We start from the raw sequence: 15,422 nt of genomic DNA on the forward strand, positions 1-15,422 counted from the left end.
GTGGGATTGATCACATCTACTTTGCTCTGATGTTCCGAAGGATTGAACACATCTACTGTGCTCTGATGTTATGTGGGATTGAACACATCTACTTTCCTCTGATGTTTTGTGGGATTGATCACATCTACTTTTCTCTAATGTTCTGTAGGATCGAACACATCTACTTTGCTCTGATGTTCTGTAGGATTGAACACATCTACTTTCCTCTGATGTTCTGTGGGATTGATCACATCTACTTTGCTCTGATGTTCTGTGGGATTGAACACATCTACTTTGCTCTGATGTTCTGTAGGATTGATCACATCTACTTTCCTCTGATGTTCTGTAGGATTGAACACATCTACTTTGCTCTGATGTTTTGTTGGATTAATCACATCTACTTTCCTCTGATGTTCTGTGGATTGATCACATCTACTTTCCTCTGATGTTCTGTGGGATTGATCACATCTACTTTCCTCTGATGTTCTGTAGGATTGAACACATCTACTTTCCTCTGATGTTCTGTGGGATTGATCACATCTACTTTCCTCTGATGTTCTGTGGGATTGAACACATCTACTTTCGTCTGATGTTCTGTGGGATTGATCACATCTACTTTCCTCTGATGTTCTGTGAGATTGATCACATCTAATTTCCTCTGATGTTTTGTGGGATTGATCACATCTACTTTTCTCTAATGTTCTGTAGGATTGAACACATCTACTTTGCTCTGATGTTCTGTAGGATTGAACACATCTACTTTCCTCTGATGTTCTGTGGGATTGATCACATCTACTTTCCTCTGATGTTCTGTGGGATTGAACACATCTACTTTGCTCTGATGTTTTGTGGGATTGATCACATCTACTTTCCTCTGATGTTCTGTGGATTGATCACATCTACTTTCCTCTGATGTTCTGTGGGATTGATCACATCTACTTTCCTCTGATGTTCTGTAGGATTGAACACATCTACTTTCCTCTGATGTTCTGTGGGATTAATCACATCTACTTTCCTCTGATGTTCTGTGGGATTGAACACATCTACTTTCGTCTGATGTTCTGTGGGATTGATCACATCTACTTTCCTCTGATGTTCTGTGAGATTGATCACATCTAATTTCCTCTGATGTTCTGTGGGACTGATCACATCTACTTTCCTCTGATGTTTTGTGGGATTGAACACATCTACTTTCCTCTGATGTTCTGTGGGATTGAACACATCTACTTTCCTCTGATGTTCTGTGGACTGAACACATCTACTTTCCTCTGATGTTCTGTAGGATTGATCACATCTACTTTCCTCTGATGTTCTGTGGGATTGAACACACCAATCTACTCAAATGGTAGATGTTTTCGGGGGATTGGGTCTGTTTGTTAATTTTGTACACCTATTCTCAAAATTCCTACATTTTTTGTCTCGTTTGACTTCTCGGCCTTGTCTGTAAGTATCAATGCGACCTTGCACCTGTTTTTGTCACAGATCCCCAGAACCAGCTCTTGTTTACAGTCCCAAAAATCCGCTTTGCTTTATTTCATTTATCATTTCTTTATACAGCTCCAAATCTCAGGATTCTCGTCATGTCAGCAAAATGATTTCGGATTCTGTAACATCTTTTAAATCTCGCTTCCAAACTAATCTTTTCACCAGCACTAATTATTGTCTATTCTTAATCCACCATATATATTTTGTATATATCCTCTCGTTCTATTGAAGCGACTTGAACACGCACAAGTGATAAAAGTCCATTATTGATATTTTTAGAAATGGGCTTCCCACGTTGTACCCATGTGGGGAATCGAACCCAGGACTCGGCGTGACGAGCGAACGCTTAAAACTTGGCAACCACATTACTGCTATGTAGATAGTCATTTTGTACATACTTCGTTGCTCTATATGTGTAAAAGGTTTTCTTGGCAGCTTGACACAAATACGTATCATCCGTGAAATCATAGGCTTTGTATTATTCGACGCAACCACCACCATTAATCATTGTAAAGTTAGCAATGAATATCTATTTCGTTCTACAGTTACACAGAAGGAGACTGTGGAATTTCAAATTCTTAAACCTACGAACGACTATTAACAGCAATAGGGATTTCAATGCAGCTCTGACCCAAAACATATCACATGACTTCTTGAATGACATCATGTATAGGGTAGGGAATAATGCAAATTCTAAAAACAACAGTAACTGAAACCATTCGACGCTGGGTCACGGTGACACAAGCATCCAATCTCACCACTCGATACGGTTCGGTTAGAACGCCCAAGAGACCCACGTGACCCAAGAAAGTTGGTGTTGCATACAAAAGCAGTTGCATATTAAAACACATCCTGTTCAGTAGCGTTGGCGTGTCGTGTGTCGTGCTGTCTTTCATTGTAATCTGACTCTCGGTCCCCGACTAGGTGCTTTCCCGAAGTAGTCCCTTGGTACTGATCCCTGCATCTAAGAGAAGAAGGGTGTGCTACTCATCTCCTTGACAAGCTTACGCACAAACGAAACTCCGATGACTGAACATACTTGTGCATATGGTGGAGAAAGGTTTCCTCTCCCGTAGAGGCTGCTTGCATCATTGACTAAACTTAGGACACGGACTATGGCAACTGTACTCAGCCTTGTTCTGTTTTTCGGATTATTTCACAGCTCGGGTAAGTTGTTCTTAAATCACACTGACGAAATCCATGGTCTTGTGGGTAGAGCTTCTCCGGAAAGACCGGTTGGTCAGTGGTTCGATATCTAGACGCGTCGCTTTTGACTAAATTTAGGAGATTAAAATGACAATCCACTCAGTCGTGATCTGATTATCGGGTTGCTTCAAAGCTCGGGTAAGTTCTGTCATTATTCTTAAACCACACTGACGAAATCCATGGTCAATGGTCAAGTGTTTAACGACCGGTTGGTCAGTGGTTCGATACATGGCCGCGTCTCTTTTGACTAAATTTAGGAGATTTGAATGACAACCCTACTCTGATTATCGGGTTATTTTACAGTTCAGGTAAGTTATGTCATTGTTCTTTAAACACACTGACGAAATCCATGGTCAAGTGTTTAACGACCGGTTGGTCAGTGGTTCGATATCTGGACGCGTCTGTTTTCACTACATTTAGTAGATTTAAATGACAACCCCACTCAGTCGTGATCTGTTTCTCGGGTTACTTCACAGCTCGGGTAAATTGTTCTTAAATCACGCTGAGGAAATCCATGGTCTTGTGGGTAGAGCTTCTACGGGAAGACCGGTTGATCAGTGGTTCGATATCTGGACGCGTCTCTTTTTACTAAATATAGGACATTTAGGACATTTAAATGACAACCCCACTCTGAATATCGGGTTATTTTACAGTTCAGGTAAGTTATGTCATTGTTCTTTAATCACACTGACGAAATCCATGGTCAAGTGTTTAACGACCGGTTGGTCAGTGGTTCGATATCTGGACGCGTCTGTTTTCACTACATTTAGTAGATATAAATGACAACCCACTCAGTCGTGATCTGTTTCTCGGGTTACTTCACAGCTCGGGTAAATTGTTCTTAAATCACGCTGAGGAAATCCATGGTCTTGTGGGTAGAGCTTCTACGGGAAGACCGGTTGGTCAGTGGTTCGATATCTGGACGCGTCGCTTTTGACTAAATTTAGGAGATTTAAATGACAATCCACTCAGTCGTGATCTGATTATCGGGTTGCTTCAAAGCTCGGGTAAGTTCTGTCATTATTCTTAAATCACACTGACGAAATCCATGGTCTTGTGGGCAGAGCTTCTCCGGAAAGACCGGTTGGTCAGTGGTTCGATATCTGGACGCGTCGCTTTTGACTAAATTTAGGAGATTTAAATGACAATCCACTCAGTCGTGATCTGATTATCGGGTTGCTTCAAAGCTCGGGTAAGTTCTGTCATTATTCTTAAATCACACTGACGAAATCCATGGCGTTGTGGGCAGAGCTTCTCCGGAAAGACCGGTTGGTCAGTGGTTCGATATCTGGACGCGTCGCTTTTGACTAAATTTAGGAGATTTAAATGACAATCCACTCAGTCGTGATCTGATTATCGGGTTGCTTCAAAGCTCGGGTAAGTTCTACCATTATTCTGAAATCACAATGACGAAATCCATGGTCAATGGTCAAGTGTTTAACGACCGGTTGGTCAGTGGTGCGATGTCTGGACGCGTCGCTTTTGACTACATATAGGACATTTAGGACATTTAAATGACAACCCCACTCTGAATATCGGGTTATTTTACAGCTCAGGTAAGTTATGTCATTGTTTCTTTAATCACACTGACGAAATCCATGGTGTAGTGATGTTAAGACGCAGTATAAAACGTTGTGAAACAGGGTTTCAAATTTTATACACTGTGCATTTTATACAATGCAATAGTGGCGCGCTATATGTAGACTTGTGCTATATTTGGACAGAGTTCTCGGGCTTCCACGGTGTTCTGGCTAGACTAACTCTTAGTCTCTGAATATGTATAATTTTGATAGTAACAAACAAACCCATATAAATTGAAAAGGAGTCCCAGAGAGACCAGAGATTCTGAATCTGAGGAAGTCTAGACTTGCTTCATTTAGGGCTTTAGCATTGCAGGGAGGGCTTGGCAGTGGGGACAATAATGAGGTTCAGGGACTGTGACACATGTTCTGACCAACAACATATTATAGAATTTTCCAGCAAATATTTTCGGTGACGATCATATACCCTGCCTTGGCCTATAGTTAAAGTCGGATCACTGTTGCTGAGCGCAGAGCGTCTGTCATGAGACCGGTTGGTCAGTGGTTCGAGCCACGGTCACGGCCATGCCACGTCGTGTCCTAAGAGGACCTAAGAAATGGGCTTGACACATTGTGCGCATGGCAATGTGTGAAGCCCATTTCTGGTGTCCCCCGCCGTGATATTGCTAAAAAGCTGCGTAAACCTAAACTCATTCATTCATTGTACGCATGGGGAACCGAGGCTGGGTCTGTGGAGTGACGAGCGAACTCTTTAACCGCTAGGCTACCCTACCACCCCTTTAACGATTGGAACACATGGTGTCATTCATATAATTTCGACCAGTACATTGTCTCGTGGTCATCTGTTTCAGTGGATAATAGAGACTGCATGGTTATTCTCTGTCCTTGATATTTTTTTTTTATCTGTTCAGACGGAATCCTCTGTTACACCTGCGGCGCCGCTGGAGGAGAAGGGGAGTGTATTTCTGGGTACAGTTTATTCCTAGATGTCTACAGACACGTTATGAACAACAACACAAAGCACGTCAACGACGCCGGCAGCCGCTATCCTGGTTACGCGGACTGCGACACCTTCCCAGAACAAACTGTGTGCATGATTGAAGAAGTTCGTGAGAGTAGTAAGTTGGAATAGAAAATGCTTTTTTTCCTCAAAAAAAAAAAGAGTAAAATTTAACTTTGGTCACCGGTTCAAAATCTTGTTTCCAAATCAACGAAGCACTGAAACAGACATACATTTACAGGGAACTTTACCCACTAAGGTGTGTAATTGAGTTTAGTTTTACGCCGCTTTTAGCAATATCCCAACAATATCACGGCAGGTGACACCAGAAATGGGCTTCACACATTGTACCCATGTGGGGAATCGAACCCTGGTCTTCGGTGTGACGAGCAAACCACTAGGCTACCTCACTGCTCCTCACTGTCATGCGATTTCTGGTTGCATAATCACTCTGCCCTTGTTAGGAGTCTCGTTACGATAGATCGCCATTACCTCCATGTATTGTCGTAAAGACAATTTCAAAAAACAACTAAAAACGGGGCCATACCTCATATGAAATTGAAACTGCTCGATATCTAGCTCTCGTATAACTAAACTCTGCGCCTCGCGTGGTTGATTCTCCCTGCAGTGATGATGATGATGAGTTGCTCGTGGAGGGGATGGGGGGAGGGTAGCCTTGTGGTTAAAGAGCTCGCTCGTCACGCTGAAGACCCAGGTTCGATTCCCCCTTCCCCATTCTGAAGCCCATTTCTGGTGTCATTCAGTATTTCTGAACTATAGCTAAAAGCGGCGTAAAATTAAACTCACTTACTCACTCTTTTACCTGACAGTACATATTTCGTATATGTATTTCGACTCTCATTCTCTCCGCAGAAACCAGAAAGATCCTCAGTTACATCCGGGGCTGTTCAGATGGCGTGACCTTCTCGTTTAACCTGGCCAATCTGAAAGGTCTGAAACCCTCAAACACCACGACGTGTGGGTTTGATACTCGAGGCTACCGTCCCTGTGTCACTCTATGCAAGTCGGACTTCTGTAACGGACCTTCTGGAGCGACAAGATCGCATCTAAGTTTGGCGATGACTGTCATCTGTCTTGTCGTCCTATACTGCAAATTGCGGGCATCCTAGAAGGTTGTGTATTTATGTTGATTATGGGATTATGTAATATATTAATCTATTGATATATAATAATAATATGGCAACTTATATTTTACTGAACTCCACGCCACACGTGCATGCAACATAATGGACATTATCACCCCGAACAACCCAAGCTGGAAGGTTAAAAGTCATATGACTTATCCCATCGGGTACCCATTTTCTGCTGGATGAACAGTGGTAATTTTAAACAAACCCACAAGCCTATCGCTATTGTTAGGTAGACTATCAGTTTTACCTAAAGTCATGGCAGTGCATACTATGGAAATTATCCCCATAAGTATGACCGAGGAAACCAATGACCACCAAATGACCACCATGTGCTTCGTGGTTAGGCAGGACAGAAGCCCCTGAAACTCTCAGGAGTCAAGACCAAACACGGATGGGAATACTGTAAGATTTTGAGTTCAGTTTGTTGCGTTTGATCCAGAAATGTTATCTGGTCACAACAACGTGAGAAACATTGAAGGAATAATGAGTGAGTTACTATTTACCGTCACATCCGCAATATCTCAGCCATATCGTGACCATTGAAGGAATAAAAAATATCGTAATGTATTGACGTACGTTGTACATGAAATTTCAAATATATGTTTTTATTGCTTAGCATACTTTAAATAGTATAGATGAACATATTCCCGGGCGATAATGATATATCTAATACATATTCATTTTGCAATGAGTTGTACCTCCTAATACATGCTCTTTGTGTAATGCATTTACTACCGAAGTTAGCGGATCATAGAGTATTCAGATTGGGAAATAATCTTGCCCAATGAAACAAATGATCATGTATATATCCTAGGCCGGAGAGCTGTCACTGAAATAAACCTGTCTCTCTGTCCGTCTGTCTGTCTGTCAAATCAGGATACGGCTGAAGCAGCTTGTTTGGTCCGAATATTTTGTTTTAGTGTTTTACCACGTGTACATGTGCATGGGAGTTGTGCGCATGCTCAGGGCTACATGTGACTTAAACACTGAGTGAGTGAGTGAGTGGATGTGTGTGTGGGTGAGGGAGTGAGTGGGAGGGTGAGTGAGTGAGTGGATGTGTGTGTGGGTGAGGGAGTGGGTGAGTGAGTAAGTGAGTGGGAGGGTGAGTGAGTGAGTGGGTGGGTGAGGGAGTGAATGGAAGGGCGAGTGAGTGAGTGGGTGAGTGAGGGAGTGGGTGAATGAGTAAGTGAGTGGGAGGGTGAGTATGGGAGGGAGTGGGTGGGGAGTTGAGTGGGAGGGAGGGTGAGTGAGTGAGAGGGTGGATGGATGTGATGGTGGGTGAGTGAGTAGATGGGTGGTTATGATGGTGGTTGAGTGAGTGAGTGGGTGGTTTAATTTTGGTGTATGAACATTAGAACTTCTTAAAAAAACGAACGATAACTCCCTTTCGGTCTGATTCCAAAAGTACCTAAAATTACTGAAGCACTCTAAAACTGTTGCTTTTAAAAAACTTTAAACCTGTTTTAAACAATAATCATGATGATGATTTGATGAAAACATAGTCTATTGTTAATATTGCCAGCTGTTACCACATTATATTTCCAAATGTATATTTCTAAGTACTTGTTTCAGTATCGCAAATGGGATTCTTTTTCTTCCTGGTGAAGCAAGTACAATAACATTTTATTTCAGCAGTAAGTCCAAACATAGATACGCAAAAATGACATTGAAAAGTATCTCAAACTGAAGCCTTTTTAGAGAGTCATAGCGTGACCTTCATTCGTGACCCACTCGTGTTATTCCGGAACAAGCCGAATAGCGACTCGTGCCCCTCTGGAAGGATTTCATATTGGCGCATGAACATCAGAACTACTTTAAACAAGAACGACAACTCTATCCCTGGTTGATTCTAATGTTTCTGAATATCACCGAAGCACATTGCTAGGTTGTTGTTTTGGGGATTTTTATACTTATTTATTTTAAAGAATTAAACCACTTTGAAAGAGAAAAACATATTTGTTAAAGACATATTCTAATGTAATTACCAGCGGTTCACCTTATATTTCCAATTATGTTAATTTTCTTAATAGGGTTTAATCATCACAAATGGGAATTGTTTTATTGAATATACACAAAATAAATTTCAGCTACATTAAATCCAAAAGCAGATACTCAAAAAAGACTTAAAATATTTCCCAGACTGAACATTCATGTAACCTTGCTGTCACACCCCTGGTGGAATTTCAAATGTATTCGCTGAAAAAAATATGAATGACCAAAAACACACTCAGACTAAAATATCCCCAGAGCTATGAAATATAAGCCCAATGTTAAAGATTAAGGTTGATTAGTTACATACAAATACGGTATTATTGTTTTGAAACTCGTAGCGATTATAATTACATTTCCTAAAATTGGTCGAAGCGCACGTACAATCTCCATAACGAGCCCGCAAGATCGTCAGAAATACACTCAGTTGGAACCATGATAGCAGTTCATTCGTGACCCACTCGTGTTATTCCGGGACAAGCCGAATAGCGCCTTCTTGGAGGTTACGGAAAGGGGCGAGTGGTGACGAATGCGTGACCTTGTGTCCAGTTGTCTGAACTTGCGTGTTACCTTGCTGCTATGCCCCCGTTGGAATTCAGGCAACAGACTGACCGAATTCTACCGGGTCTTCGGCGTGACGAGCGGACGCTTTAACCACTAGGCTACACCGCCGCCCCACCCCGACTTAAACCTGAATGTGTCAGTTCATACCAATAATTGAACAACAAGCAAAAACCTCCGAGAAATGACCATGACCATACCATGACTCCACTGTTGGTTTGTTGTTCAACGCGCACTCAGCAATATTCCAGCTATATCGCGGCGGTCTGTAAATAATCGGGTCTGGACCAGACAAGTCGGTGATCAACATCATGAGCATCGATCTGCGCAATTGGGAACCGATGACATGTGTCAACCAAGTAAGCGAGCCTGACCACCCGATCCCGTTAGTCGCCTCTTACGACAAACATGGGTTGCTGTTGACCAATTCTAACCAGGATCTTCAGGGGTTGTCTTCAATGATACAAGTGACGTTAATGATCCAAGTGACGTTAATGATCCAAGTGACGTTAACGATACAAGTGACTTCAATCATCCAAGTGACGTTAACGATACAAGTGACTTCAATGATCCAAGTGACGTCAACGATCCAAGTGACTTCAATGATCTAAGTGACGTCAACGATACAAGTGACTTCAATGATCCAAGTGAAGTCAACGATACAAGTGACTTCAATGATCCAAGTGACGTCAACGACACAAGTGACTTCAATTATCAAGTGATGTTAACGATACAAATGACTTCAATGACACGTTTACGTTTTTGGACCACGTCGCATGTGCACACATTAGACACTAATAATTACCTACTTTACATTTACTAAACTGTCGGCTATACAAACATGTTGAAATCATTCAGCCCATACGAGACAGACTTGGCAGTCCCCACACAATACGCCGGTGATCAGGAGACATATTACTGGTATCAGATTGCATGATCGCGTGCAGATCGGACCAATCAGCCACACAAACCATGCCTTGGAGTTTGGCAGTTTGCGTGCTTGTGTCGTCTCTGCGAGGATTCGTCTTGGTTCTCAACAGGTCAACCAAACCAGCTGGGCTCTACACACACTTAATCTTGTATCGAAATGTACACCAAGCAGCCCTTGTTGAAATAACAATAATATGCATAATGTTTGGGGTCTTTTTTAAAACGTTTTGAATCGAGTCAAACATCCATGACTGGCGCCAGTTCATTTCCAACACTAAAGAGGCATTATTTATATATTTTTTCTCTTATTCGATTTACGCACCATTAACGTTTAGTCCTCGCACAAGAACTCATATCCAATCACTTCCTTGTTCCACCCTCTTTCACCTTGCTGGCCGTCAGTGAAGTAGTCTTGCAGTGGATTCAGACATATATTTACATATGATCTGCTTATTGCATCGAACACAACAACGCACAGCTACAGTTTGGGATCCTATGTTTTTAGTTTGATTCCAATTTCTGATTAGCTTTAGGAGAAGTCCCTCTATCTAACGAAGCAATCGAGAAGACCCGGTGTCCAGTATTGCGCAGTTGGGTCGTCATTTGGAAACGTTTGTTTAAGTGGAACGATACAATATGGCTATCACAATATTCATCTTCATTTGTCTACTCGGAGTGTTGCCCTTTACAGGTAAGTAATACATTTGTCATTTCCCGCCGATATCAGGCTAATTTATCATGGAGTAAATACACACTACACAATATACTCACATGTCAACACATGTATGGAAAATATGATTTGTCCATACCGTTATTACGCAGAACCACACTTCCTGGGTTCTAAGGCATATATCAAGCTAATGTATGATGAATAAAATATACACAACACAATATACTCACATGTCAACACATGTATGGAAAATCGGTTTTCTCCATACCGTTATTACGCAGAACCACACTTCCTGGGTTCTAACGCATATATCAAGCTAATGTATGATAAATAAAATATACACAACACAATATAAACACGCCTCAACAAATTTATGGAAAATCCACTTGCTCAACTCTTCCCAGCTTCTAACTGTTGGTAACTATTTGTATTTAAATATCCGTGACTAATCCGTAACTGTGAACCGTAACGATTTGGTTTAACGAGTTTCGAGGAATGTGTAAACAGAAGTACATACCAACTGTTAGGATATCTACAATAAAGGGTTCAATAACGTTATGGTTGGAAACAGCGATATCAGCCGGTTTAGTCTGTGTATAAAATATATACATCAGTTTCGTTGTTGTAAGATATCTCCTGAAAATGGCAGCTTAACCTTGGTTACTGCTTGGCAAGAAGCCATTGGTGATTACTATTGCGTGTTCTGCACACTGCGCGGGACGGGCATGTTTGATGTATGGAATCCTAGAAGGGACATCTCAGCGTTGTTGCCCTTACAAACCCGAGTCAAAACTTGCAAAGAAGTAACCGAACCAGCTGTCGCATTTGAAGAATTGTCGCGTATAGGGCGACCATGGATAACATATTTACAACGGTCAAAATATGCTGACGTACGCAATAGGTGAGGTGAGGTGAAATTGGGTTTAACGTCACGCTTGAGAATATTTCGCTCATATGACGACGTGCATGCGCGTGTATGTGTAGATGCGGCTGCTTGTACTAGCCCACACTGAAGCTGGTTTTATAGTGCTAGCCCACTGAGATACCATGCCGCAGTGTAACATGAATACCCACTCAGACACATTATACTGACTTCGAGCCGACCAGTCCTTGTTGTACCCATTAATCCCAAACGCCAGGCGGGGACCAACAAGTACCATATTTTAACGTCTTTTGGTATGACGCGGTCGGGGATCGAACCCGCGACCTTCCGCTCTCCGGGCAGACGCTCTAACCACTACACCACGGAGGCGGTCACGTACGCAATAAAGTAACACACACATTAACTTACGACTATCTTAGCGCTAAAGAGGGCGTCGAAAATCTAGGCCCTGGTGTTTGTCCATGTACACAATGCTTTTAGCTTTTCAAATCATAAGTATGGGGTTTTGAATTTTTGGGAAAATGACTCCAAAGTGTGTAGTTTCTTTTGTGTGTCAGTTTATGACATACGTTTATATCCCGAGGCAAATGAACAGTGTGTTTGTTGTCTTTGGGTGTAAAAACTTCATTATCAATTTTTGGCCGGTATTTTTATGACTTTTGAGACCTTTTTGGTAATCAATTTTACCTCGTGGGGGGCGTGTTTTAAATTTAATCAACTGGGATATTAAAAGAAAAAATTTAAGGATGTTCATTTACTGCTTCTCTTATCATAATGAAGTCCCATGTGGAAAACCCCTTTTGTTTCAGTTAACCCAACACGTTTATTAAAACTGTTTTCAGATAGTCTTCTGTGCTATCAGTGCAGTGCAACTGGTGGCAAAGGCGAGTGTATAAACGGACATGACAACTTTCTGAAAGTGTCCAGACATGTCTTGGCTGCCAAAAATAACACTGGCGCCGTCATTGTGGACGATTCCGGAAGTCAGGCTAATCATTACAAGAACTGCGACACCTTCGTCAACAGAACCATGTGTATGATTGAAGAGGTCCGGAATGGAAGTAGGTGGTGTGAGTGAGCTTATTTTTACGCCGCACTCAGCAATATTCCAGCTATATGGCGGCGGTCTGTAAATAATCGAATCTGGACCAGACAACCCAGTGATTGAGCACCGATCTACGCAACTGGGATACAATGACATGTGTCAACCAGTAAGCGAGCCTGACCACCCGATCTGGTTAGTTGCCGCCAGACGACAAGTATGAGTTGCTGAAGATCAAATCTAACCCGGATCTTCATGGGTCGGAAGTAGGTTGAACTAAGTGCCGTTTGAAAAAGTTTCTTTCTTTGCTGTTTAACGTCGCATCCAGCAATATTATTTCGGGATATAAATGCAGACTGACAAACCAGGGGTGATATTATGAGCAACACACTATGCTATCGGGGTTTGGAAAACACTGAGTCTGACCACCCAATCCAGTGCCATAGTCCCACACTACAGTATTTTGAAGTTAAAAAAAACATTAATTTGACAGAAACATGAAGAGACAAAAGTCAGATAGTAAGATGTCTAACTAGATTAGATCATTTTAGATGGTGGCGCCATGTCTCGTTGGTACCACTGATCTAGTTGGTCCAGTTTAGAGTGAGTAAAGGACTATTGTTTTACGCTACTTGTAGCAATATTCCATGGGACACCAGAAATGGGCTTTATACTTTCTACTCATGTGGGGAATCGACCCCGAGTCTTGGGTGTGACGGGCGACCGCTTTCTCAACTCGACCACCCGACTAGGCCGATCGCCCGTCCAGCTCATATCTTAAGACATTGATATAAAATATCTTGTCACAAACGTCACTGTGTAAGTTTACTTCCGGTGTTAGACGGAAGTCACTTTGGTGGCCACTTGGGACAGTGCGGCAGCCTGGAAATATCATAGAAATATATACCACTTGTTTCAATGCCTCGTCTTCTCAACATTCTCTCTATCCACAGTTGCCGGAACTATTTTAAGCTACATCCGGGATTGTTCTGACGGAAGTACGTTCTCCTTTGATTTGAAAATCCTGAAGAACCTGAGTCCCTCGAACTTCACCACCTGCGGCTACGACAACCGTGGCTACCAGGTGTGCGTCACCCTGTGCAACTCCACCGACCTCTGCAACGGACCTCAGAACATCACAGGAGCATCAGGATGCCCTACTCTAAACGTGCTGCTGTATCTTCTATGTGTATTTACTGTCTGTATGAAGGAGTAGATGCACCTGAAGAGGATCGACCATTGCTTCCACCTTTTGGCTCTTATGTAAGAACCATGGAATTTTTAAGTTAAAGAACTGCAAGTCTCAGCAATCGAACCAGAGTTAATTGTAGATCGGGAACAATTTTATAGACATTTATTTTTGCTAGGGGTGACTTTTCCATTGATGGCTACATATATTTGTTTATTTTTTTTTTTTTTTTTTTTTTTTATTTTTTATTTTTTTTGGGGGAAGTCGTTTTTTCAGGATATATTGTTTGTCCCTTTGACTGTAGATTTCGTTTCTGAAACCAGAGCCCAAATTCCTTTCGGGTATAGTTAATCAGGTTAAATGGACATAATACAGTATCTTTTCCCGTTTGATTGTATTTTCCTCAAAAGTAGACGTTGGAACGAGAGTAACGAACAAAGCGGATTTTGTGTAATTTTCACTTTACTTGTTTAGATAAAATACTTCTTGCAGTCTCGTCTCCCTTTTTATTCCTATTTCGTCATTATTTGTCGAGACAAGTTATATATTTTCACAGAAAAGGAAATCATGGCTCATCGATGAAGGTTTTAATGGATTCCGCCATCGTCGTAGAAATACAGGACGTCATGGGAGATATTATCACTGTCATTTAAACATCACCAACTGATTCAGTCCTGGATGCATACTACGTCCAATTGATGTTTCACAATGTACGTCAAAATGAAAAAACAAAACAAATGCAACATTACATTCTATCATTGACTTACTCTCGAAGTTTTAAAGAATTACGCATACAAAGCAGTTGCAATGGAACAGACAAGAAAATGGTTTACATGATTCCTATAACAGCTGCAACACTGAGTCACACTGACTCACCCTTCATTTTTGGTAAAACAGATCCCACAGGGAGATGCCTATTCTAACGCTTGTTAAAACATAGAAACCTTTAACCTCAAGGTATTACTGAGTGAGTGAGTTTAGTACAAATTGTAGCCATGTGGGGAATCGAACCCGGGTCTGCAGCGTGACGAGCGAACACTTTAACCACTAGGCTACCACACCGCCCCTAATGACAATACAAACGATTGCGGTATTCTACCGGAAAGGTTCGAATTAACCTGTTTTGGTTCACCCGATCCCGCTAGTCGCCTCTTACAACAAGCATGGGTTACTGAAGACGTTCACAGGTCTGAAGTAGGTGGAACTAAGTGCCGTTTGAAAGAGTTTCTTTCTTTGCTGTTTAACGCCGCACTCGGCAATATTATTTCGGCATATAAATGCAAACTGACAAACTCATTATTTTGTTGCCATTTTTCGCTTTCTCTAACGAGGGTGGATCACTTGCTGGTAGAAATTTCACTGCACACGCTTGTTGATTACCTGGCTGTTCTACCATCAAGTGGTCCCCCCTCGTTAGAAATAGTGAAATGTGACAACAAAATAATGATCGTTTGTTAAACAACTTTTTTTTATTCTAGTGTCCAAAATTATGAGACAAATTATCAGAGTTGGTCTGTTGATTTTATGTGACTGTGCAAAATGTGGTTTTGTTGCAAACATTGGATTTTGTGTTACTAAGCAATTCATCGGTCTAAAATGAAGTCAAACGGACTGGAGTATTTTTATAAGTTTTCGGTGCATACATTATCTGCGTCGCTTATATTATCTCTCTGTATGGAGACTTCCCTGTGGCATATTCGCCCCGGGAAAGAAACTGTTCCTTAGACATATGAGATTGGATTTTTATAAACAATTAGAGGGCATGGCTCATGAGATTCCATCTTGAAATATATCAC

At 41.7% G+C, this 15,422-nt stretch overlaps 2 protein-coding genes across 2 annotated transcripts; both read left to right on the top strand.

The window, feature by feature from the left end:
* The first annotated feature begins 2,285 nt into the window (after positions 1 to 2,285).
* On the top strand, positions 2,286 to 7,215 carry LOC124284843. The gene is made up of 3 exons (XM_046720963.1): positions 2,286 to 2,631; positions 5,123 to 5,329; positions 6,085 to 7,215. Exons 1-3 carry the CDS (start codon positions 2,580 to 2,582, stop codon positions 6,339 to 6,341), a joined length of 516 nt encoding a protein of 171 aa, XP_046576919.1. The 5' UTR covers positions 2,286 to 2,579; the 3' UTR covers positions 6,342 to 7,215.
* Positions 7,216 to 9,360: 2,145 nt separating this feature from the next.
* On the top strand, positions 9,361 to 13,860 carry LOC124284845. Its single transcript, XM_046720965.1, has 3 exons — positions 9,361 to 10,533; positions 12,238 to 12,456; positions 13,391 to 13,860. The coding sequence occupies exons 1-3, from the start codon at positions 10,479 to 10,481 to the stop codon at positions 13,651 to 13,653; spliced, it is 537 nt and encodes a 178-aa protein (XP_046576921.1). The 5' UTR covers positions 9,361 to 10,478; the 3' UTR covers positions 13,654 to 13,860.
* The last annotated feature ends 1,562 nt before the right edge of the window (positions 13,861 to 15,422 follow it).

Source organism: Haliotis rubra, unplaced genomic scaffold, assembly GCF_003918875.1.
Source record: "Haliotis rubra isolate DU_JTF1 unplaced genomic scaffold, ASM391887v1 Scf346, whole genome shotgun sequence".
Taxonomy (NCBI): domain Eukaryota; kingdom Metazoa; phylum Mollusca; class Gastropoda; order Lepetellida; family Haliotidae; genus Haliotis; species Haliotis rubra.

What these genes read in the sequence shown, in the direction of transcription:
- LOC124284843 (XM_046720963.1), top strand. Translation starts at nt 2,580, where the DNA reads ATGGCAACTGTACTCAGCCTTGTTCTGTTTTTCGGATTATTTCACAGC. An exon ending in CGGATTATTTCACAGCTCGG is followed by an intron (nt 2,632 to 5,122) that starts GTAAGTTGTTCT and finishes TTATCTGTTCAG; the next exon opens with ACGGAATCCTCTGTTACACC. An exon ending in TGAAGAAGTTCGTGAGAGTA is followed by an intron (nt 5,330 to 6,084) that starts GTAAGTTGGAAT and finishes TTCTCTCCGCAG; the next exon opens with AAACCAGAAAGATCCTCAGT.
- LOC124284845 (XM_046720965.1), top strand. Translation starts at nt 10,479, where the DNA reads ATGGCTATCACAATATTCATCTTCATTTGTCTACTCGGAGTGTTGCCC. An exon ending in CGGAGTGTTGCCCTTTACAG is followed by an intron (nt 10,534 to 12,237) that starts GTAAGTAATACA and finishes AACTGTTTTCAG; the next exon opens with ATAGTCTTCTGTGCTATCAG. An exon ending in TGAAGAGGTCCGGAATGGAA is followed by an intron (nt 12,457 to 13,390) that starts GTAGGTGGTGTG and finishes CTCTATCCACAG; the next exon opens with TTGCCGGAACTATTTTAAGC.